Genomic DNA, 22,981 nt, shown 5'->3' with positions numbered 1-22,981 from the left:
AGTGTTCCCTTCATTGTCCATCCCTAATCCCAAAGCCATCTGGTAGCCTTTTCCCAATGACTCATCACTTTACTGTCACCTATCAGCCCTTCTTATTTGATAAGAACTCAGTTCTGTGTAGCGATTTTCCTCACTATTTCTACATTTTTTGAATTGAGACTGCTAGCAGGACCAGTCAAGAAGTTAGTGATACCCTGGTTTTAGTGGACTAAGGTTTGGGCAGGTGTTTAGATACCTGAAATCCCCGCAGTACTACTGCATCTTGCTCCTGAGCTAGATTTAGTGTTGGTCTTGGGAGTTCATCATCCATATCCCCAGCCTGAGCAGGAGGGCTGTCTATCTATAGCAGTAATTTCAAACTGTGTTCTTCCACCTCCCAGAGTTCCAGGAAGGCTCCTCAGGGACAACCCCAGAAAACAAGGTAGGGGCTCTGGGGCCCCACTCCTGCTCCAACCAGAGTTACTCTGTGTTTTTGTATTTTATACATTGAGCTTCTGTGTAAGATTTTTTCCAAGATTTTGTTATGAAAATTTTCAAGCATACAGGTAAGATGAAAGAATGATACAGTGAACTCCCAGAAACCCACCACTTAGATTCTGTGACTCATAGTAAATTGTTGACATCAGGATACTTACCCCTAACTGTTTCAACTTACATATCATTACCTAGGGTTCAATATTTTTTTTAGTTTTTTTTTTTTTTTTTTTTTTTTTTTTTGCGGTATGCGGGCCTCTCACTGTTGTGGCCTCTCCCGTTGCGGAGCACAGGCTCCGGATGCGCAGGCCCAGCGGCCATGGCTCACGGGCCCAGCCGCTCCGCGGCATATGGGATCCTCCCAGACCGGGGCACGAACCCGTATCCCCTGCATCGGCAGGCGGACTCTCAACCACTGCGCCACCAGGGAGGCCCTTTTTTAGTATTTTTAAGTAAAATTTATGTATAGTTGAGATGCACCAATTTTAAGGTTCCTTTTGATGAGCCTTGACAAACATATACACCTGTATAATCCAAACACCTCTCAAGGTATAGAATATTATCATCAGCCCAGGAGGTTTCCTCATGCTAACTTCTGGGTCAATCCCCACCCCCACTCCACCCTCAGATGAAAAAAACTATTCCAATGTTTTTTACCATAGATTAGTTTTCCCTGTTTCAGAACTTCATATAAATGGAATGATCATTTAGGAACCATTTTGTTTCTGGCTTCTTTCACTCAGATAATGTTTCTGAGATTTCTTCACGTTGTGTGTAACAATAATCCTTTCCTTTTTTAGCTGAATGGAATTCCATTGTGTGGATATAGCAAAGTTTGTTTATCCACACAGCTGTTGGTAGATGCAGGCTTTTCCCATGTTTGGTTATAATGAAGCTGCTATGAACATTTTTGGACAAATCTCTGTGGACATATATTTTCTTTCTTTTAAATAAATAATATAGGAGTGGAATTTCTGGGTTATTGGGGAAAATGTGTGTTTAACTTTTTAAGAAACTGCCAGATCTTTTTCCAAATGATTGTATCATTTTACGTTTTCACCAAAAATGTAAGAGATTTCCAGTTGATAATTTAGTGTTGTCAGACTTGTAAAATTTAGCTGTCCTGAGGAGTAGATAGTGTGATATTATTGTGTTTTTAACTTACGTTTCCCTGATGACTAATCATGCTAAGCACTTTTTCGTTTGCTTATTGGTCATTTGTGAAGTGTTTGTACAAATCTTTTGTCCACTATTTTACATTGGATTGTTTCTCTTTTTATTCTTGAGTTCTACTGTGTAAGATTTGATTGAAGAAAAAGTTTCATAATTTAAAAGCATTTGAAAATCACTAACCCATATAAACCACTTTGATAGTATCACTTCTCTCCTTCTTTTTTTCCATCTGACTTTCCTGGCACTCTTTCCCTCCCAAATTCATGGACCCAGGCTGATGAACATTTCTAGCCGTACAGTCACTCCTCCAATGCTCTGTGTGTGTTAGCCACACTTCACCCTCTGTTATGGACTGAATGTTTGCATCCCTGCCAAAGTTCATATGTTGAAGCCCTAACATCCAATGTGACTGGATACGTAGAGAGGGCATTTACAGAAATAATTAAGGTAAAATGAGGTCATAAGTGTGGGGCCCTGATCCAATAGGATTAGTGTCCTTATAAGAAGAGACACCAATGAGCTCACTCCCTCTCCCCATGCACACTCACACTGAGCAAAGGCTAGATAGGAACTTTCTATGTGCTCAATATAAGGGGTCCACAAGCCAGCAGGAGAGCCCACACCAGAAGCCAAATTGGCTGGCGCCTTGATCTTAAACTTCCCAGCCTGCAGAACCATGAGAAATAAATATCTGTTGTTTAAGCCACCCAACATGTGGATTTTTTTATGGCAGCCCTACCAGACTAAGACAGCATCCCATTGCAGTGTTCTAGCACCGAATACCATGTCATCAAGTCTTGGTGATGCCTATGAGACTGTATTATCATCATGTAGCTCTTTGTCCAAAATTCAAGGTCCATTTGTTAGAGTCTAATGTCATGTCTTCTTCTTAACCCTTTTCCTTGTTCTCCTTTCCTATGAGTTACTAAATCTCTCTTCCAGGCATTTTTCAATCCATGACAAACGTAAGTCCTTATATATGCAGTTTTACAGTTTAATATCTCAATGTGGGTATTAGTCCCCTGATAATCACATTGTTTCCAGCCTCCATAAGATAGACTCTCCTTTGTCAGAGCCCACCCATTTGTCCGGTACCTTCAACCACATCCCAGAAAACCTGATGGTGTCCTTTAACTCCATCTGTATAGCTAGCCGATTGCTTTCCATAGCCTCCCTTCCTTTCCAGTGCTGTTCCCCTTCACTCTATCAGAGAGGTTAAGATACCACCATGTCATTTACATTTTTTATTTTATTTATTTTTTTAACATCTTTATTGGTGTATAATTACTTTACAATGGTGTGTTAGTCTCTGCTTTATAACAAAGTGAATTAGCTATATATATACATATATCCCCATATCTCCTCCCTCTTGCATCTCCCACCCTCCCTATCCCACCCCTCTAGGTGGTCACAAAGCACCGAGCTGATCTCCCTGTGCTATGCGGCTGCTTCCCACCAGCTATTTATTTTACATTTAGTAGTGTATATATGTCCATGCCACTCTCTCACTTTGTCCCAGCCCGCCCTTCCCACTCCCCATGTCCTCAAGTCCATTCTCTACATTTGCGTCTTTATTCCTATCCTGCCCCTAGGTTCTTGAGCACCATTTTTTCTTTTTTTTTTTTTTTTAGATTCCATGTATATGTGTTAGCATATGGTATTTGTTTCTCTCTTTCTGACTTACTTCACTCTGTATGACAGACTCTAGGTCCATCCACCTCACTACAAATAACTTGATTTTGTTTCCTTTTATGGCTGAGTAATATTCCATTGTATATATGTGCCGCATCTTCTTTATCCATTCATCTGTCGATGGACACTTAGGTTGCTTCCAGGTCCTGGCTATTGTAAATAGAGCTGCAGTGAACATTGTGGTACATGACTCTTTTTGAATTATGGTTTTCTCAGGGTATGTGCCCAGTAGTGGGATTGCTGGGTCGTATGGTAGTTCTATTTTTAGTTTTTTCAGGAACCTCCATACTGTTCTCCATAGTGGCTGTATCAATTTACATTCCCATACATTTTAAAAATCCACCCTCAAGTTGTTAAGTTTCCTTCTCAGAATGTCAAAGGCTCTAGAGAGTGGTTCTTCAAAGAAGAACCTTGTACGTAAAATTTTACAGACAGAGAAACTATATGTAAAATGTTGTGAATGTGGGGAAAGGGTACATAGCTTTCATCAGATTCTCAGGAATTTCTCACCTAAAAGCAGTTAATAACCAGCACTCTGGAGCATATTCTAGATTCTCTATTCTTTCATGACCCAATGGAAGAGGAAGGTTGTGGTAGTGAGTCGTGATGGGTGTTACAAAAATGCATAGTTTGGCATGATGACCCAGAGAGACAGCTCATCTGACCTGCTGTGCCAGCCAGGTCTCCAGGAGACTCTGTCCATAGGCCCTCAGGGAACCACCAAACACCCTGCTCCTGGGGGAGCAGCTAGCTTCCTGGAACCTTCTAGTAACTGTGAATTCCCATTATTGTTCTGTGGAGCAGTGATCTTGTTTCCTATTCTGAGAATCTTGAATCATCTCTGCTAAAAGAATCTCAGCTTTGTTAAACAGCTTTAGTGACTTAGAACTTTTTCCTCTTTCTCTTTCTCCTGTGTGGCACTTTCTTTTGCCCTGCTACCTAACTCTGATCACTTTAGAATATTTTTTCCTTCGTATTTTTCTTTTTGGTTTCTTCTATCCTGTGTAGATGTAGGAGTATAGAGAGGCATTTCTCAAGCTTTTTCACTTTCTCCTCTTCTCAAGAGACCAGCTTACATTTGTAGTTGATAACATGGGTCAGTTCCCGCTTTCAGGAGGAAGACCAGCAGGACCCATGGCTGTAGCCACTCTGACCATCCTCTTTGTTTCCATGCCTTCTGGATCTCACGTGGTCATACAGTTGTTTGCCTTGGAAATCCTTACTTTGCTCTGCCTATTCTCTAGCAAATAGTGGCTCTGGAGGGCTTCCTAGAAATGCTGCCTGCCTGCTTGCTTCCCTAATCTTTCTAGACTTAGTACTCTGCCGAGGGGTGGGTACTTCCACTCTGCTGTCAGCTAGAGGTCAGCCAAATACACAGAGATCTTGACCAAGAATATTTCAAAGTCACGCACTCTCCTGCCTCTGTCTCCTGCCATGCCTCTGGGCTGGTTTCAAGTTTCCCAGCATGCCCGTCCAAAACCATCTGGAAGCCTCTTGTCAATGATTGAATAAAGTTTTCATCTGAGACACCAGCGGCCCTCGCATGACCTCAGAAAGTGCATGCAGCTTCCCACGTTGCATAAGGTATTCCCTGGGAGTCACTGAGAAGATGGAAAAACTCTGCCTCTCTCAGTGGCTCCTGCTGGAGCTGTTTTTGCCAGGCTGTGGCTCGTGTGTCAAAAATTGAAGCTGGTCTCTGGTGCCAGCATGGGCTTCTCCCCGCTTGTCAGTACTGCACCGGGGTGAGCAGCTGAAGGATGATCAACCCTCATCCTTCCCCACTGGGGTGGTGTGACCTGGGTGCCACTCTGAAGAGCTTTCAGTAGTGACTGATAAACTGGGTTCCGTTTATTTGGTTATGTTTGTTTAAAAAGGACATTACTTTGTTTTGTTTTTTGTTTTTTAAGGTGCCATGTCAACTTGTTTATTAATTGGACTTTTCAGTTCATGTCTTTATTTTGAGGGGGGTTGATGTTCTTTGTTTTTTCCTTTTTCTTTGAGCTTACTTTGTTTTAACATCAATGACTTGAGTGTTTCTAGTGTTAGGAATTGTTTCCAGTATCCGTGGCAGAAACTGTTGAGTTCGTTTTAAAGCTGAACTTGCTGCCCCAGGATCATAAGAAGGCCCTTGCTCTTCTGTCACAGCCTGGGCTGTGGTACAAAACCCACTGTGGGGGATGACTAGGGAGACACTTCTGATCTCAACTTTCAACCAGACTCGCCATCAGGAGTTTGCACTAGAGACCTATGGAGAATGCACATTTGATACTTGAGAGAAGCAGAAGCAAGCTTTTTATACTTTCTTAGGCTCCTTCCAGAAATAGGTTCTGTAGCTTACATTTACTTCATTCCCTCACAGACTATCTGTTGAGGACCTACGAGGCAGGAAATGCTTTAGGGAAGAAAGAGAGCTAATCCCTGTCCCCGTGGAGCTTACACTCTAGAAAAATATAGGGAAATTACTACTTACATGAATCGTTTCCTTTGTATCCAGTGGAAGCCACTCTAGAGAGTAACAGGGATGAAACAGTCCAGAAACAGGAATAATGAGACTCCCAGCGGGGTCATCGCCACTTTCCGGCTTTGCAGGGCCAGCACGCGAGATTCAAGAGGTACGTGGGGCACAGTGCCCACGTCACCAACGTGAGATGGCTGCACAACGACTCTGTGCTACTCACAGTGGGCGGTGCCGACACGGCCCTGATGATCTGGACGAGGGAGTTTGTGGGGACCCAGGAGAGCAAGCTGGTGGACAGTGAGGAGTCGGACACTGACGCAGAGGAGGATGGAGGTGAGCCCAGTGCCTTGTGCCGGCCACGCCTTCCTCCACACCCCCTCCTGCACCACCGCAAACCAACTCTGCTCCCTTCCCGTGTCTTTCTGTTTGAGGCTATGACAGTGACGTTGCTAGAGAAAAGGCCATCGATTACACCACCAAGATCTATGCTGTGAGCATCAGGGAAATGGAAGGCACCAAACCACACCAGCAAATGAAAGAAGTTTCAGTGGAAGAAAGGTATGGTGTTGCCAGGTTTGCTTGCATTTATTACACTTGACAAGGAACTCGTTGAAACCAGAGTGCATTTTCTTTGCACTCAAAGTTGCTACTTAAGCTAGTCTTTATTTATGTATATGCACAGAGTCTTAACCTGCACACAGGCTTAAGCTGAGGGAAACTGCCCACAGCCTTTAATGTGAAGAAAGGGCGGGTTACACTTTGCAGAAGTTGTTTATGGAAAATGACTTGATTGGACATGAGATTTGGTTAGGCCAGGCTTCCCTTTGCCTAGAGAGGATGTCAGGGCGGCCCAAACCCGTCCTGAATGTGATGGCTGATGGGGGAGCATGCTGACTGGGGAGGTGGGGGGAAGGCAGGCTTCTAAGGTCTAGGAGGAATATCTGTGGATTGTGAAAAATAATCTTCCATTCTGCCCAGAGTCTGTGCATTACACCGTATCACTTGGTGTGCCTTCTCTTACTGTGTCTTCACCTGCCTAGATTTGTTCAGGCGTGTTTGACCATTCCAGGCCTAACCAATTTGATTTTGTTGCTGTGGATCCTCTGTGTAGAAAGAGGGTTTCTGGTATTATTTTGGTGTGCTTTCTGATGTGCTACTGTAAGTATTGATAAAACACTTTAGCATTTCTAAAAAACAAACAAAAACTCATAATTACTACAATTACTTGATTTACCATATTCATACTAAGGAGGATAAATATTGAATAAAAACTCAAACATCCAAAGAGAATTTCATGGATCTCAAAGACGTTTAAGAATTCTCTGTGGGCTCTTTCCACTGACATGGGTTCAGTGTTCACATGTACCCTGGTCCCATGATGTATAATTAATGCGGTTTAAGTTGTTTTTTGCATTCAGCATGGCTTTCTGCCTAATAAATATTTACTAAATCTAATCTATCACCTTTTACTATTAGGTGGAAATTTAAATACAAAGAGATAAAATGTCATTTCCCCTCCTGCTTCAGTTTAGTGCCAGATGTTAAAATAAGGCTGATAAATGGTGGGTGTGCTACAGGCAAGAAGATTGAATTGATGCAAAAAAAAAAAAAAAAACCCTAATTATTCCCTAGCATCTTTGTTAAATGTTACTATGAGGGTTCAGAGTTCTCTTTTAATGAAAAAAAAGAAAAATAGAGATTTTTCAATAGTCTGTAAATTATAGTTTATTTTGCTTTGCATGGTTTTTTAGTGGCCACAAAGAGGAAATATTTTTAAAGGAACTAATTCTAAGAATAAAGAAAGAAAATTTTTTAAAAATCATATGCACATAAGGACATGAATAAGCTTCCCACTTAAATAATCCACTCTAAAATAAACATTTGGCCTAAATTACACATTCTTTTGAAAAAAAAATACCCAACCTTTCCAGTTTCACATAACATTATGAAATGAGTTGACTTGGCTATTATTCCAAGGTTGTTTCTGGCTGATGGCTACAACTCAGTGATTCATCATGCTGAGATTTAGACTGGCCACTAAGATATAGAAATCTAATCACATTCCTAAATCCAAACACTACAGCTAGTTTCTAACCTAAAATAAGTTTCACCTGAACCTCTCTTGGTCTTGGTGTCTCTTTGGGCAGGTCTGTAAAAATCTCATACCTGCCCAATTTAGGAAGAGGTAAGAAAGGTGAAGATAGAGAGGACACTAAGAATTTTCAGTCTTAAAATCCAGAATTTTGAAGCTCCCTCATTTTCTTCATCACACAAGATCGTTATAGATTAGCATACACAGCATTGACTTTTTTTTAATATGAAAGAAAAAAATGGTTCATAGTGTTATGAGATACAGGGGTAGGCATTTCACCACTTTACTGGCATTTAAAACAATAATCCACACCAGGGTGTAGTGAGTAAAACATGCAGTGAAGAATACAGTTTTAAGATATAAATACAGGGTCCAAAGGAATAGTCAAGCCTTTTCTATACATAGCAATGTCTTCGATAACTTTAAGAAGCCTTGACAGCATCAGTTCCCAGAGGGGGCTGTAACCATAGAGCAGGATGCCAGCTGCACAACATGCTGGGAGCTAAGCAGGACCACACCAGGAATGGGCGAGGGGAGAAGGAGTAGTAAGTGGTGTCTGAGTTAGCAGCCTCCATGGGCATGAGTCAGTTCCTAATCAGAACTGAGAACAAGCAGTCTCCTCCAATCCTTGTCAGTAATTTTATGGAAGCTTGAACCTCAGAGATAGGACTGTAGGCAGCTTCCAAGCTGCAAAGGAAAGGGGTGCCAGGCAAGGCAGGCATTCAGGGAATTGGTGAGAAAGCAGGATGAGAGAGGGAATGTGGGGCAGGACCAAGCCCTTGGGGTAAGGGGTACTCCAGACAGTAAGTCAGGCAGACAGCTTACCTGAGTCCTCCACCTGGAGTGCAAAATGGGCTCCACAGACTCCAGCATGCCCGGCGTGAGAGAGAGGCCAATGCTCAGCATCTCAGACATCAGGTGCAGGGGGCCAGGCAACAAACACCCAGGTTCTCCCTGGGAATATTCAGGACTGTCAACCTTGACACTGCTCCCTTTGACTACTTCAAGCCCTACTGACCAGGGACTGTCCTTGACCTTCCCTTCATTGTTCCCTTCTGTGTATACCTGCAGATACCTGGGTACCTGTTCTATGTACCTGTGCCGAGGCATGCACCAGTAAGACTAACGGGAGACAGATACTTGAGGACCACAAGAGATATGAGCTTGGAACACCCACTCAGTGCAGGGACTTATTTTGCCTCCTACCAATGTTTCAGGCAGTTCTACTTCTGGTTTAAATCCCTTTCCACCTTAGAACCTGTGGGATGAGTGTGGCATCTGTCATATTGAGAACAGTACCTTGAAGGCAGCTGCACATTATGTATCAATCAGTTTTTAAGCAACTGAATTCCTACTGCCTAAAATTTATGATAGTCATAGATTGTTTCTAATTAGACCCATTTGATTTTTAAGTAGCTGGAAGGCTTTTGATTATGCTTTTATGTATAATTCTAACACATTGTGAGTTCTTATTCTTCAGAAGCCATATGATCTTCAGTTTCAGTCTTTCAACAGGTGGGAAAGCTGAGAGAAATGTGTAATTGCTCTCAAAAGAATACTAGGCTACACCTACCAATATGTAGTCCCTTCCAGGTGCTTACCGAGCATCCTGGTCACCCACTTCAGCTTTGCTTTAGCACGCTGGACTGTCTTGCTTCCTTGACCCAGCCACACCTGTCCAGCTAGTCCCTAGCCTTGCGTGAACTGTTGGGTCATCCTGGTGCTCAGCAGCCATCTGTGGCATGTGGCTGAGGAAGGTCAGAAAGTCTTTTCCAACGTCAGGAATCCATGCTTCCAGAACCTCGTCTAGTGCTCAGAATGCACGCTCATCTTTGGTTTTCCTGTCCCAAGCAGGGAATCTGGTCTCTACCGAGTGCACATTAGTTTGTTCCCCATAACTACTAGAGATTGTTTAAATTATTGTAGACCTGAAATAGAAAAAAGTAGTCTCAAAAAGTCATAAGGTTATATGGATATTTTAAATGTAACTTTTTTTTTTTTGCTTTGTTTGACTAGGAGCTTTTTTCCTGTCTTTGCACCATGTTATATATTGTATTTCTAAAGACTACATTGGATACTCTTGTCTAAAACTTCAGAAATCTTTCTTTTCTGGTTTTGATTCTTGGCTCAGGCTCCCTAGAGTTGGATTCAAAGAATATATAAATATAAGACGACTAATATCTTAGATAGAATTTCATAAAAGTGATAGACAGTGCAAGGTATAACCTGTCTTTCACACTTGGCCTAAACTCTCTGTGTCAGTTGTGACCCCAGCAAGAAAGAAAGATACTCTGAAAAGGAAGTAATTTGGGGAGAGCTTAATGAAGGGACTGTTAGCAAAGGTGTGGGCAGGATTAAAAGAAACAATAGGGGGGCTTCCCTGGTGGCACAGTTGTTAAGAACCTGCCTGCCAATGCAGGGGACACGGGTTCGAGCCCTGGTCTGGGAAGATCCCACATGTCGCGGAGCAACTAAGCCCGCGAGCCACAACTACTGAGCCCACGTGCCACAACTACTGAGCCCACGTGCCACAGCTACTGAAGCCTGTGTGCCTAGAGCCCGTGCTCTGCAACAAGAGAAGCCACTGCAATGAGAAGCCCTTGCACCACAACGAAGAGTAGCCCCCGCTCACCACATCTAGAGAAAGCCCATGCGCGGCAACGAAGACCCAACACAGCCAAAAAATAAAATAATAAAATAAATTTTAAAAAAAGGAAAGAAAAGAAACAATAGGGATGAGGTAGCACCTTGGGGACAGTAAGTCATTACCATCCAAGGGACAGAAGGGGCAAGGGCAGGAAGCTCTTGTCAGACATGGAGAAGGTAGCTGTGGGAGCAGGCCACCTTACAGGAGCTGAGAACTGAGGGGGAGGGTTGAAGGTAACTAACGTGAGTCCCAGCAAGGAGGTACTGAAGGAATAGATGCCTCAATTGCATTCTCCTCTCACTCACTAATCTTCTACTGGTGCCTCTCTTTAGCTGAATCCAGTCAGATCCTGAAGGGCAAGACAGTCCATTGATACAGTCCACAACAGCCCAGCCATGGAGGGCACAGAACAGCAGAGAAGGGTGGAGGGTAGATTTTGGAGGGGTGCATGGAAAATATTAGCTCATTCTCCTTTAATTTTTTTCCTAATGGAAACGTGTTATTATCACAGAAGAGAACTTCAGGCCATTTTAATATTGAACAGTAATTACTATCCTTTATAAATGCCTTTGAATATGTAAAGGTGTTTATTACCTAATATTATAACTGTATATATACAATCAAAGATGCCAGTAAATACAGCCAAATCAATATCAAGAATTATTAGAGACACTTAAAACTTTACCTAATTTAAGTGGGACAGTCTTGATGAGCCATAGTTTTTACACCACTGTCTAGGAGTGCCTCAAGAATCAACTCATAAAAGATGAGAATTACAGCGTTTTATAAAATCAATATTTTATAGTCACATTACATTTTTATATTCCACGGTATCTTTTTTGGATTATTTTATTTTATTTATTTTTTAATAGATCCTTATTGGAGTATAATTGCTTCACAATACTGTTTCAGTTTCTGTTGCACAATAAAGTGAATCAGCCATATGCATACACATGTCCCCATATGCCCTCCCTCTTGAGCCTCCCTCCCATCCTCCCTATCCCACCCCTCTAGGTCATTACAAGCACCAAGCCAATCTCCCTGTGCTATGTTGCTGCTTCCCACCAGCCAACTATTTTACACTTGGTAGTGTATATATGTTGTTGCTACTCTCACTTTGCCCCAGCTTCCCCCTCCCACCCCAAGTCCTCAAGTCCATTCTCTATGTCTACCTCTTTATTCCTGCCCTGAAACTAGATTCATCAGTATCATTTTTTTTTAGATTCCATATATATGCGTTAGCGTGCAGTATTTGTTTTTCTCTTTCTGACTTACTTCACTCTGTATGACAGACTCTAGGTCCATCCACCTCACTACAAATAACTCAATTTCGTTTCTTTTTATGGCTGAGTAATATTCCATTGTATATATATGCCACATCTTCTTTATCCATTCATCTGTCAGTGGACATTTAGGTTGGTTCCACGTCCTGGCTATTGTAAATAGTGCTGCAGTGAACATTGTGGTACATGTCTCTTTTTGAATTATGGTTTTCTCAGGGTATATGCCCAGTAGTGGGATTGCTGGGTCATATGGTAGTTCTATTTTTAGTTTTTTAAGGAACCCACATACTGTTTTCCATAGTGGTTGTATCAATTTACATTCCCACCAACAGTGTAGAAGGGTTCCACACCCTTTCCAGCATTTATTGTTTCTAGCTTTTTTGACAATGGCCTTTCTGACTGGTGTGAAGTGATACCTCATTGTAGTTTTGATTTGCATTTCTCTAGTAATTAGTGATGTTGAGCATCTTTTCATGTGCCTCTTGGCCATCTGTATGTCTTCCTTGGTGAAATGTCTATTTAGGTCTTCCGCCCATTTTTTACCTGGATTTTTTGGGTTTTGGTGTTGAGCTCCATGAGCTGTTTGTATATTTTGGAGATTAATCCTTTGTCTGTTGTTTCATTTGCAAATATTTTCTCCCATTCTGAGGGTTGTCTTTTCATCTTGTTTATGGTTTCCTTTGCTGCTGTGCAAAAGCTTTTAAGTTTAATTAAGTCCCATTTGTTTATTTTTGTTTTTATTTCCGTTACTCTAGGAGGTTCCACAGTATCTTTAAAAATAGTGTTTAAACATCTTTGGCCCATCTCCAGAGATTTGTATTTTCACATTAAGACAAAAAAACAGAAGTTAGAAACTTAAAACTATAGAAATGTTTGGTACCAATATCCGTTTTCTTGTATGGATCAAAATACCATGCAACCCCAGTTTTGCCTCCTGTGGTAACTGGGTGATGACCACAGAAATGAATCACAAAATCATTTTCTTAATTTATAGATAGGATCTAATAATAACTCCAAATGTGGGATATGGTCTTTTATTGAAATCCAAATATGCGGCTTCCCCGGTGGCACAGTGGTTAGGAATCCACCTGCTAATGCAGGGGACACAGGTTCGAGCCCTGGTCCGGGAAGATCCCACATGCCATGGAGCAACTAAGCCTATGTGCCACAACTACTGAGCCTGCACTCTAGAGCCTGTGAGCCACAACTACTGAGCCTGCATGTCACAACTACGGAAGCCTGCGTGCATAGAGTCCATGCTCCGCAACAAGAGAAGCCATTTTAATGAGAAGCCCACATACTGCAATGAAGAGTAGCCCCCGCTCACCACAACTAGAGAAAGCCCATGCAGCAACGAAGACCCAACACAGGCAAAAATAAAATAAATAAAAATTTAAAAATAATTATAAAAAAACCATTAATTAAAAAAAAAAAATCCAGGGCTTCCCTGGTGGCGCAGTGGTTGAGAGTCTGCCTGCCAATGCAGGGGACACAGGTTCGTGTCCCGGTCTGGGAGGATCCCACATGCCACGGAGCGGCTGGGCCCGTGAGCCATGGCCGCTGAGCCTGCGCGTCCAGGGCCTGTGCTCCACAGCGGGAGAGGCCACAGCAGTGAGAGGCCCGTGTACCACAAAAAAAAAAAAAAAAAATCCAAATATGCTGACCAGCCATTAGTCTTCCTAGTTGCACCTGGTGGGGCCATGTTCCCACCTCCTCCTCACCTAACTGCTTAGATTAACCATCTGCATGGGGAACAGTAATAATGGAAATTTTTATTTAATATATTCAGTTGGAACCTGTATTCAGACAAAACTCCAACTTTATGATAAAAGATACAAAATAAATACAAATTGAACTATTTTTATGGAAATTGGCATTAAAGTATTCACTAATTTTTATTGTTCTAAGTGGATGTAATAGTTAGCTTAGGGATTGTTTTCTCAGTGCACCTGAGTCAGCAGTCTGTAGTTTTTCAGGGTCCTTTATTAACAAGTGCTGAGGCTTGCAGCTTCTGGCTGTCTGTCCAGGGATGAATAAGAGAATGTGGGACTTAACCCTTTCTGTTTCTACACCATCTTTATACCATCATCTTGCGTGTTATAGCATTTTCCACCTTTTACGAAAAGAATGAGAGGTTCAAACCACCCCTGTTTTCTCACCTTAGAAGCTGCATAACTTATAGTCACAAATCACAAATCAAAATACCAAGCTAAAGCATATTTTTTTCTTCCCTCAGAAAGGCTTTGGGCTTCCTGCTAGCCTCTACTGTTTATCTCAGACTTGCAAGGTCATCTCTTCCTTAAAAAAAAATTCTGAATTAGAAAAGTTAGCTTTTAACACTTAATTTGTGTTGTCTTAGCACTGGTTTGATGTAGTTTACTTATAAATTATGGGTAACTCTAGTAATTGTGTGTGTGTGTACCACAACTTCTTTGTCCATTTCATTCATCGATGGGCACTTAGGTTGTTTCCATGTCTTGGCTATTGTAAATAATGCTACTGTACATATAGGGGTACAGATATATTTTCGAGTTAGTGTTTTTCATTTCCTTTGGATACAGTCCAGAAGTGTAATTGCTGGATCATATGGTAGTTCTATTTTTAATTTTTTGAGGCGCCTCCATACTTTTTTCCATAGTGGCTGCACCAATTTACATTCCCACCAACAGTGCACAAGGGATCCCTTTTCTTCACATCCACGCCAGCATTTGTTATCTCTTGTCTTTTTGATGATGGCCATTCTAACAGGAATGAAGTGATATCTCATTATGGTTTTAATTTGTATTTCCCAAATGACTAGTGATGTTGAGCATATTTTCATGTACCTGTTGGCCTTTCATATATCTTCTTTGGGGAAATGTCTATTCAGGTCCTTTGCCCATTTTTAAGTGGGGTTATTTGGTATTTTGTTATTGAGTTGTATGAGTTTTTTTTTTTTTTTTTTTTTTTTTTTTTTTTTTTTTTTTTTTTTTTTTTTGCGGTATGTGGGCCTCTCACTGTTGTGGCCTCTCCCGTTGCGGAGCACAGGCTCCGGACGCGCAGGCTCAACGGCCATGGCTCACGGGCCCAGCCGCTCCGCGGCATGCGGGATCTTCCCAGACCGGGGCACGAACCCGCGCCCCCTGCATCGGCAGGCGGACTCTCAACCACTGCGCCACCAGGGAAGCCCCAAGTTGTATGAGTTTTTAAATATATTTTGGATATTAACCCCTTGTCAATATATGGTTTGCAAATATTTTTCCCATTCCATAGATTGTCTCTTCACTTTGTTGATGATTTCCTTTACTGTGCAGAAGCTTTTTAGTTTAGTGTAGTCTGCTTGTTTATTTTTTATTTTGTTTCTTGCCCTTTAGGTGTTGTATCCAAAAAATCATTACCAAGACTCATATCAAAGAGTTTTGTTCCTATGTTTTCTTCTAAGAGTTTCATGGTTTCAGGTCTTATATTTAAATGTCTTTAATCCATTTGGAGTTAAGTTTTGTGAGTGGTGTAAGCTATGGGTCTAGTTTCATTCTTTTACATGTGACTATCCAATTATCCCAGAACCATTTATTGAAGACACTGTCTTTTCTCTGTTGAGTATTCTTGGCTCCCTTATCAAATGTTAGTTTATTGTATATGCTTGGGTTTATATCTGGTCTCTTGATTCTGTCCCATTGGTCTATTTGTCTGCTTTTATGTTGATACCATACTGTTTTGATGACTATAGCTTTATAGTATAGCTTGAAGTCAGGAAGTGTGATGCCTCCTGCTTTGTCCTTCTTTCTCAGGATTTCTTTGACTATTCAGCGTCTTTTGTGGTTCTGGATAACTTTTAGGAGTTTTGTTCTACTTCTGTAAAAAATGCCATTGGGATCTTTTTTTTAATGTAAGTTTTTTTAAATTTATTTATCTATCTATTTATTTATTTATTGTTGGCTGTGTTGGGGCTTCGTTGCTGCGTGTGGGCTTTCTCTAGTTGCAGCGAGCAGGGGCTTCTCTTCATTGCAGTGCATGGACTTCTCATTGCGGTGGCTTCTCTTGTTGTGGAGCACAGGCTCTAGGCACACAGGCTTCAGTAGTTGCGGCACATGGGCTCAGTAGTTGTGGCTCATGGGCTCTAGAGTGCAGGCTCAGTAGTCGTGGCATAGGGGCTTAGTTACTCTGCAGCATGTGGGATCTTCCTGGACCAGGGCTCAAACCTATGTCCCCTGCATTCGCAGGCAGATTCTTAACCACTGTGCCACAAGGGAAGTCCCACCATTGGAATCTTGATAGGGATTGCATTTAATCTATAGATGGCTTTTGTAGTATTGACAATTTAACAATACTCTTCTAATGCATGAACATGAGATACCTTTCCATTTATTTGCCTCTTCCTCAATTTATTTTATCAATGTCTTGTAGTTTTCAGAGTAGAGATCTTTCACCTCCATAGTTAAATTTATTCCTGAGTATTTTGTTTTTGATGCTCTTGTAAATGTGGTTGATTTCTTTATTCCTTTTTCTGAAAGGTTGTTGTTAGTTTATAGAAACACTACTGATTTTTCTGTGTTAATTTGTATCATGTAACTTTACTGAAATCATTGATTAGATTTAACAGGTTTATGGTTGTCTTTAGGATTTTCTGTATGTAAAATCATGTCATCTGAATATAGAGACAATTTTATTTCTTCCTTTCCAATTCTGATACTTTCATTTCTTTTTCTTACCTGATTACTCTAGCTAGGACTTCCAGTACTATGTTGAATAATGTGGCACCCTTGTCTTGTTCCTGATATTGGAGGAAAAGCTTTTAACCTTTCACCATTAAGTATGATATTAGCTATGGGCCTGTCTTATATGGCCTTTTATTTTGTTGAGATATGTTCCTTCTATTCCTAATTTGTTAATAGTTTTTATCATGAATGGATGTTGAATTTTGTAAAATGCTTTTTCCACATCTATTGAGATTATCATATATTTCTTTTCCTTCATTCTGTTAATATGATGTATCACACTGATTGATTTGCATATGTTGAACCATCCTTGCATCCCCAGGATAAATCCCACTTGATCACGGTGAATGATTCTTTTAATGTGCTGCTGAATTCGGTTTGCTAGTATGTGATTGAGAACTTTTAAATCTGTATTCATCAGAGATATTGGCCTATACTTTTCTAGTAATGTCCTTTTCTGTTTTTGGTATCAGGATAATGCTGGTCTTGTAAAATGATTTGGGAGCGTTCCCTCCTCTTCAGTTTTTTAGAAAAGTTTGAGAAGGATTGGTGTTAATTCCTCTTTAAATGTTTGGTAGAATTTACCAGCGAAGCCGTCTAATTCTAGGCTTTTCTTCAGTGGGATAGTACACATATTTTAAAGTAGAAATCCTTACATTTAAAATTTTTAATTTGAAATCAGTCTCCATCTTGGCCATTTTTTAAAGCAAAAGTTAGTTAATGACAGTTTTATATCAACTTTATTATTACTACCATTACCTCCCCAACATTTGAAACCTTTCACATCTTTCCATTTCCCTTGTTTTTTTGTTCTGGAATCTCTGACTTTTACAAAAAGAGTTGGCTCAGTGAGAGTCAAAGCAAAATTTAGCTGCCCTTGGATTTTCTCTTACATCTAAAACCTCAATAGATATCCAGTGTTTACCTGGAAAGTGGCTGACTGCATTCTGGCAAGGGCTTCAGACTATCAGAAGTGGGATTGTTGGACTCCCCTGGTGTTCTGGTGGTTAAGACTCTGAGCTTCCACTGCACTGGTCGCCGTTTGATCCCTAAACCAGGGATCAGGGAAGTTCTGCATGCTGTGGGTGACAGCCAAAAAAAAAAAACAAGTGGGATGTGGGATTGGTGTCAGAAGTGGGATCAATGCCACTTCTTTTTTAATCCTACTCCTGTTGGTTGGAGGTCTGAGGATTGCCTTAAGAGTTGAACAATCACAGGCCTTTGTTGTTTACCAGATTAAGAGATTCTTCTTAACCCCTCTCCTCAAACTAGGATGTCAACTCCGTGAAAGCAAAATTTCTGATATATTACTTTATCTCCAAATTTGATAACAGTGCCAGCACTCCATAAATATTTGTTGAATGAAACTCCTTAACAACAAGATTTAGGTTGGTTTCCAACTGACACCCATGGATTAGATATCAAAGTCTAAGATCTTGTCAGCATCTTGTCTTTACATTCATAATGCAGTTTGGAAATGTCTGTCTCTAAGTAGTAGACACCCCTGGCCCCTTCCAGCTCTCATGTTAAAGGATTCTGCCTTTAGGCAATTTCAAACACCATCCTTAAGTGGAGAGACCCTTACTCCTAAGCTACATCTCTGTGGCATTGAGGGTCATTGTCTCCTTTGGCAGGCAGAATATGACAGTGAGTGTTTAGGAGGGAATCTAGGGGATCAGGCAACTTCCCTGCTCAGTCATATATGCTACAAGTTTCCTTTCACCTCATTGAATGAGCAGTGCCTCCAACAGTTCCCATGGACAGGGACTCATCCCCAGGCACCAGGGGCCCCTTGCAATATTCACCCATTTGGCTGTCAGCATCTCATTATCTTTCAGTAACCCCTACCTGTGGATTTGCAGGCAGATCAGGATCCTGAAGGGTGATCTTTGTCCTCCCCCTCTCTCTAGTGCCTCACTCTGGGGAGGGTGGTTTGAGCACCCGCAGACATGTATTGAAGGTCGCCGGGGTGGGGCATTGTGTCCTGAGTGGAATCCTTCTCGCAATCCTCCATGGTGAGGGGACGGGAAAAGAATGTTTTCCACTCCACAGACTGCCTTCCCCCACAAGGCAACCTCACCCTTCATCCATTTCATCTAGCCAGTATGAGGAAACACTGAGGTGGCAGTGCCAGAGCTATTCTTAGCAGGGGATCATAAAGAAGGAATCTGTGAATACTCTTACATTAATCTTTCAGTCCCTCTGGTACATATTTACTCTCAATCTAGGCCATATGTTCCTTAGGAAACCAAGAAGCTTTTACAAACAAAGATTAGAAGCAGATTCTGAGCCTTCTATAAATGGTGGCCCCCTCATCTGCGAATTGACAGGTCCTAGCACCAAATGACCTCAAAACAGAGTGGTCTAGCACTAGGGTTTTCCAAACTTTTTCTTAAACCATGCTTATGGCTGAGTGGGGAAGGCTGTAAAGCTTATCTACTTCTGTTATCTCATATCCTTTCCAAATCAATTTGTACAGATTTGTGAACTTAAAAAGAAAATCCTATGAAGAAAACTGTACATCATGTTTAGGGGGATTGGTTTGCTTTAGATTTTTGGTTTTTGTTTCAGCCCCAAATTAATAGTTGCCTTGAACCCTTAGTTCCTTAATATATGGGTCCATGGTATCAAGCTAGTTAAAGTTCCACTGAATTATAAACTTTGTCTATGTGACTCTCAGTTTATCAAGGGTCAGTCCTGTGTCTATCATGGTCACCACCATGTGCCTCACACAGTGCCTTGTACATAGTGAACAGATATTTCTTCAGTGAGTAGATGAATGGAGGCATTTACTTAGCCTGCTTCTCTGCATATTTAAGTAAATTAATCTGTCCTCAAAATGGTCTACAAATCTGGTTTTTGTCAGCAAACCACTTTTACCTTTGTTTTGTTAGCACCGATGTGTGGTCTTACTTTTGTGGTGAAAGGTGTGACCCATGTAGAATTGAATGATGCCCCATCTTGCCATGAAACTGCTCTTGGTTAAATGACTTTTTATCTTCATACCCTCCATCCATTAGGAATTAAATGTTTATTTGGTTTAAATCTATTTCAATAACCCGAGGCAAAAAGAACTGAAAAGTTCTTTTTACAGACAAAGCTTCTTAGTCAGCAGATTTACAATGAAACAAAGAACATGCTCCCAAGTGGCAAAGTGTAAAAATATGGGAAAGGTTTAGATAGAGTTCCCTGAATTGAAACAAACCACCATCTATAGGAAATCCCAGCTTCTCTTTTTACCTTTTGTGCTGTGTTTGAGGACACAAGTCTGCTGAGAGAACCTGCCCCCAATTTTTGAAAAATGCCTTATTTTAATTAGTAAATCCACATTTCAGGTTTGCCTGAGGCTTGATGAGCATGATGAAGTGGGACAGTGCTCCCATCCATGGTGACATCAACGAATAAACAGCCCAGCTCTCCTGGCACTTTCCTCAGCTTCCCTGGCCTGACAGAAGCCCTTTGTCATCACTGACCAGTAGATGCTTTGTGAGCTTGTAGTGTAAGAGTTTCTAAGAACTGACAGTCATGCTAGCAGGTGCTGCTGAATTTACCATATTGAGATCTGTTAAAACCACTCCATCCCACAGTGGAGGGACCATAGAGAGCCTAAGATTTGGTACAGAGCCCTGCAGTTGCATATATGTTGCACGTGAGCTAAGCTCAGATCTCACTCTGGGAGGGTGATTGCGCATGTGGAGGGCAAACAGGGCAATGCTGTGCTACTCCAGAGCATTTCTCTCCAGGCTAAATTATTCCTCTTCACTGAATCCCTTAATTCTGGAAGAGTTCTACATTCAGAGCTGTCCTGAGCAGGTAGAAGGTGGCAAGTTTCTTGTTCTCTGACAAGGTGGAAGGAACTGAAGTTACGATAGCTATTAAACTCCGATATGCTGAAATTAATCATTTCAAAGGCCTGTTGTTTGCCGTGTAATTCTTCTGAAAGCTGAATGGTTAGTGATTTAAGGGAATTTAATGCTACCTTCATAAATGATTTTCCCTTTTCACACCCCTTGATTTTCTGTGTTGCTTGAAGCAAAGTAATGACTTCTATGTAACTGATAATTTTAGGAACTTAGCCTGCCATTCATTAGAAAGCAATTTGCTCATTTTTTGTCACAAAGAATGTTCCAGGGCATAAAAATGCAGAGGTGCTTTGAAGTGCTAAAAAATGACTTTTTAATAGATGAACACACCTAGGAAATCATACTCCTACAGTGGAATCAGTTGACTCAAACCCACTCGCACATGGAGCTAAAGAACATATCACAAATGGGTAAGCGCTTTTCTACGGAGAGGAAGTTTCTCTCTCTCTTTCAGAAGACACTGGCAGAGTTGGGTCCTATTCTTTTAATCAAGTCTCTGAACATCTCTCAGACCTCCATTTGGAGGGAATGGGTGATACTAGGGTTGTTTACCCTCCTGCTTTTTACCATTGTGTGGTCCTGATGTGATAACTGAGAAGATATTTGCAGGAGCAGTTGTTAGGGTGCACAGTTTGTGCCCCTTGAAACGATGTCACTGGGTGTAAGGTGTGGAGGCTCAGGCTTTCTTGCAGGTGTGTGTGAAGCATATCGGCGTGCTCACTTCAAAGGAACTTCACTCCTTGGAAGTTCATATCATGCTCTGCCATCTTCTCCCCCTCCCACTTCCTGTCGTTTATCAACTTCCTGTCTGTGGCTAGTGGTCAACTGGCCGACCCCAGCTCCTGCTGTGCTGTGGCTTAAGTCATCACCTGTAGCTCCTGTCTCCATGACTTACCCTTCTCTCCTCTAGATTTCTCGTTCCCAGAACACCTGATCTTCATCCTCATCAAGACATCCAGTGTCTAGACACCTCCATTTTTTTCATCAGCTCCCTCCTGGCCTCACTTTTCGCTTCCTTAAATGCCACTCTTCCAGTCCTCTCCACTCTCCATTCCTGTATTTCTCCTAAAACCCCACGCCTCCACTCTTCTGACTAGAAAATCACATTGATACCAATTGCCCCTACCAGACTCCTTTCTATTCTCCACCCCACAAAAACTATTCACCTCCTTCCTTCTCTTCTCAAGGCTGGTCCCTCCTTCAAGCTGGTGCTTGGACCCCAGCCTCCCATCCATCCGAGCTCCCTCATCATATCTCTCCTCTTTCCTATGTCTCCTCTGCCACTTGCCCAAAACTGGATCCATGTCCTCAGCCAAGAAACACATTCCAGTCTTTCCCATCCCCACCTAACTCTCTTCAGGAGAAAAACAAGACCTTTGGCTGAGCTTTTACACTTATACACATATTCCCACCATCACGTTCCCTCCCTTTTCTCCTTCTCACCAAGACCTTACCAAGTCTCTCCTTGACTCTCCAGCCATTCCATCTGTCATGGTGACTTTCTAATTCCCAAATCCAATCCATTCTCCTCCTTGTCTTGTTTAAAGGACAAACTTGTTTCTTCTAGAGTAGCATCGTTCAATAGAAATATAAGGCAAGCCATGTATATGATTTTTCTAGTAGCCACATTGCAAAAATTAAGAGATGGTGAAACTAATTTTAATAATGTATTTTATTTAACCTAAAATATAAAAATGTCATTTTGATGTATAATTGATATAAAAATAATTCATATTTTATATTCTTTTTAAAATTATTTTTACTAGGTCTTCGAAACCTGGTGTGTTTTTTGCAGTTATAACACATCTTAATGTGGACAAGCCACAGTTCAAGTGCTCAAGAGCCGCATGTGGTCAGTGCTACCATATTGGACAGTGCGGTTTTAGATATTCTTCTGTCACTTACCTTTTGGAAACAATCTCTTCTGGCCCTCCTCCAACCTCTCCAACCATTCTTTCTCAGTGCCCCATCTCTGCTTCCTCTTCCAGCCCCTCACATGCTGTTGGTCCTTAGGATTTCACTTTTGGCCATTCTCTTTTTTCACCTTACACTCTCTCCCTGATTCATATATTCCACCTATTGGCTGATGATTCCCAAAGTCGTATGTCTGAGTCCCACCTCTCAGTTTAACCTCCAGCTGGTATAGCCAACCCACAGATGTCCAGAGTTTGACATGCCAAAATGGAACTCATCATCTTCCCTCAAAAATCTTCTCCTGTCTCAGTCAGTGGTGCCACCATCCTCCTAGAGGCCCAAGCAGAAAACTGGTGTTCCACTTGAATTGCTCTTCCTCCTTCATCCCCTAGAGCTAATCAATTATAAAGTCTTTGCAATATACTTCACCAATATTTCCTTAAATATTCACTTGTTTCCTTCTCCACAACCACTGCTTTAGTCCAGATATACATCATCCCTCTCTTGGATTATTGCACTGGCCTCTTCAGTAGTCTTCACCTTTACTTGTACTTCCTCTACGCCGTACTTTATGCCCTCAATTTTTCACCCAAATAATTTGATGTTCACCTAAAATGGCCAAGTCTGGGACTATACCTCTATTTTGTTAAAAAGGGCTATGTTATAGGTTTCAGTCAAGAGCATTTTC

General features: G+C 41.5%; 1 protein-coding gene across 1 annotated transcript in view; it reads left to right on the top strand.

Annotated features, from left to right (window-relative positions):
• The window catches only part of EML6 (EMAP like 6), a 372,392-nt gene that overhangs the window by 315,300 nt on the left and 34,111 nt on the right, over nt 1-22,981 (top strand). Inside the window, exons 27-28 of the mRNA XM_081254742.1 lie at nt 5,929-6,130; nt 6,229-6,355. Of these exons, the coding sequence (XP_081110868.1) occupies nt 5,929-6,130; nt 6,229-6,355 (329 nt within the window). The remainder of the gene's footprint in view (nt 1-5,928; nt 6,131-6,228; nt 6,356-22,981) is intronic.

This window comes from Mesoplodon bidens (assembly GCF_964165515.1).
Source record: "Mesoplodon bidens genome assembly, chromosome: 14".
Taxonomy (NCBI): Eukaryota; Metazoa; Chordata; class Mammalia; order Artiodactyla; family Ziphiidae; genus Mesoplodon; species Mesoplodon bidens.
Note: the sequence above shows the minus strand (reverse complement) of the source record. Positions and strands in the feature narration are given on the sequence as shown.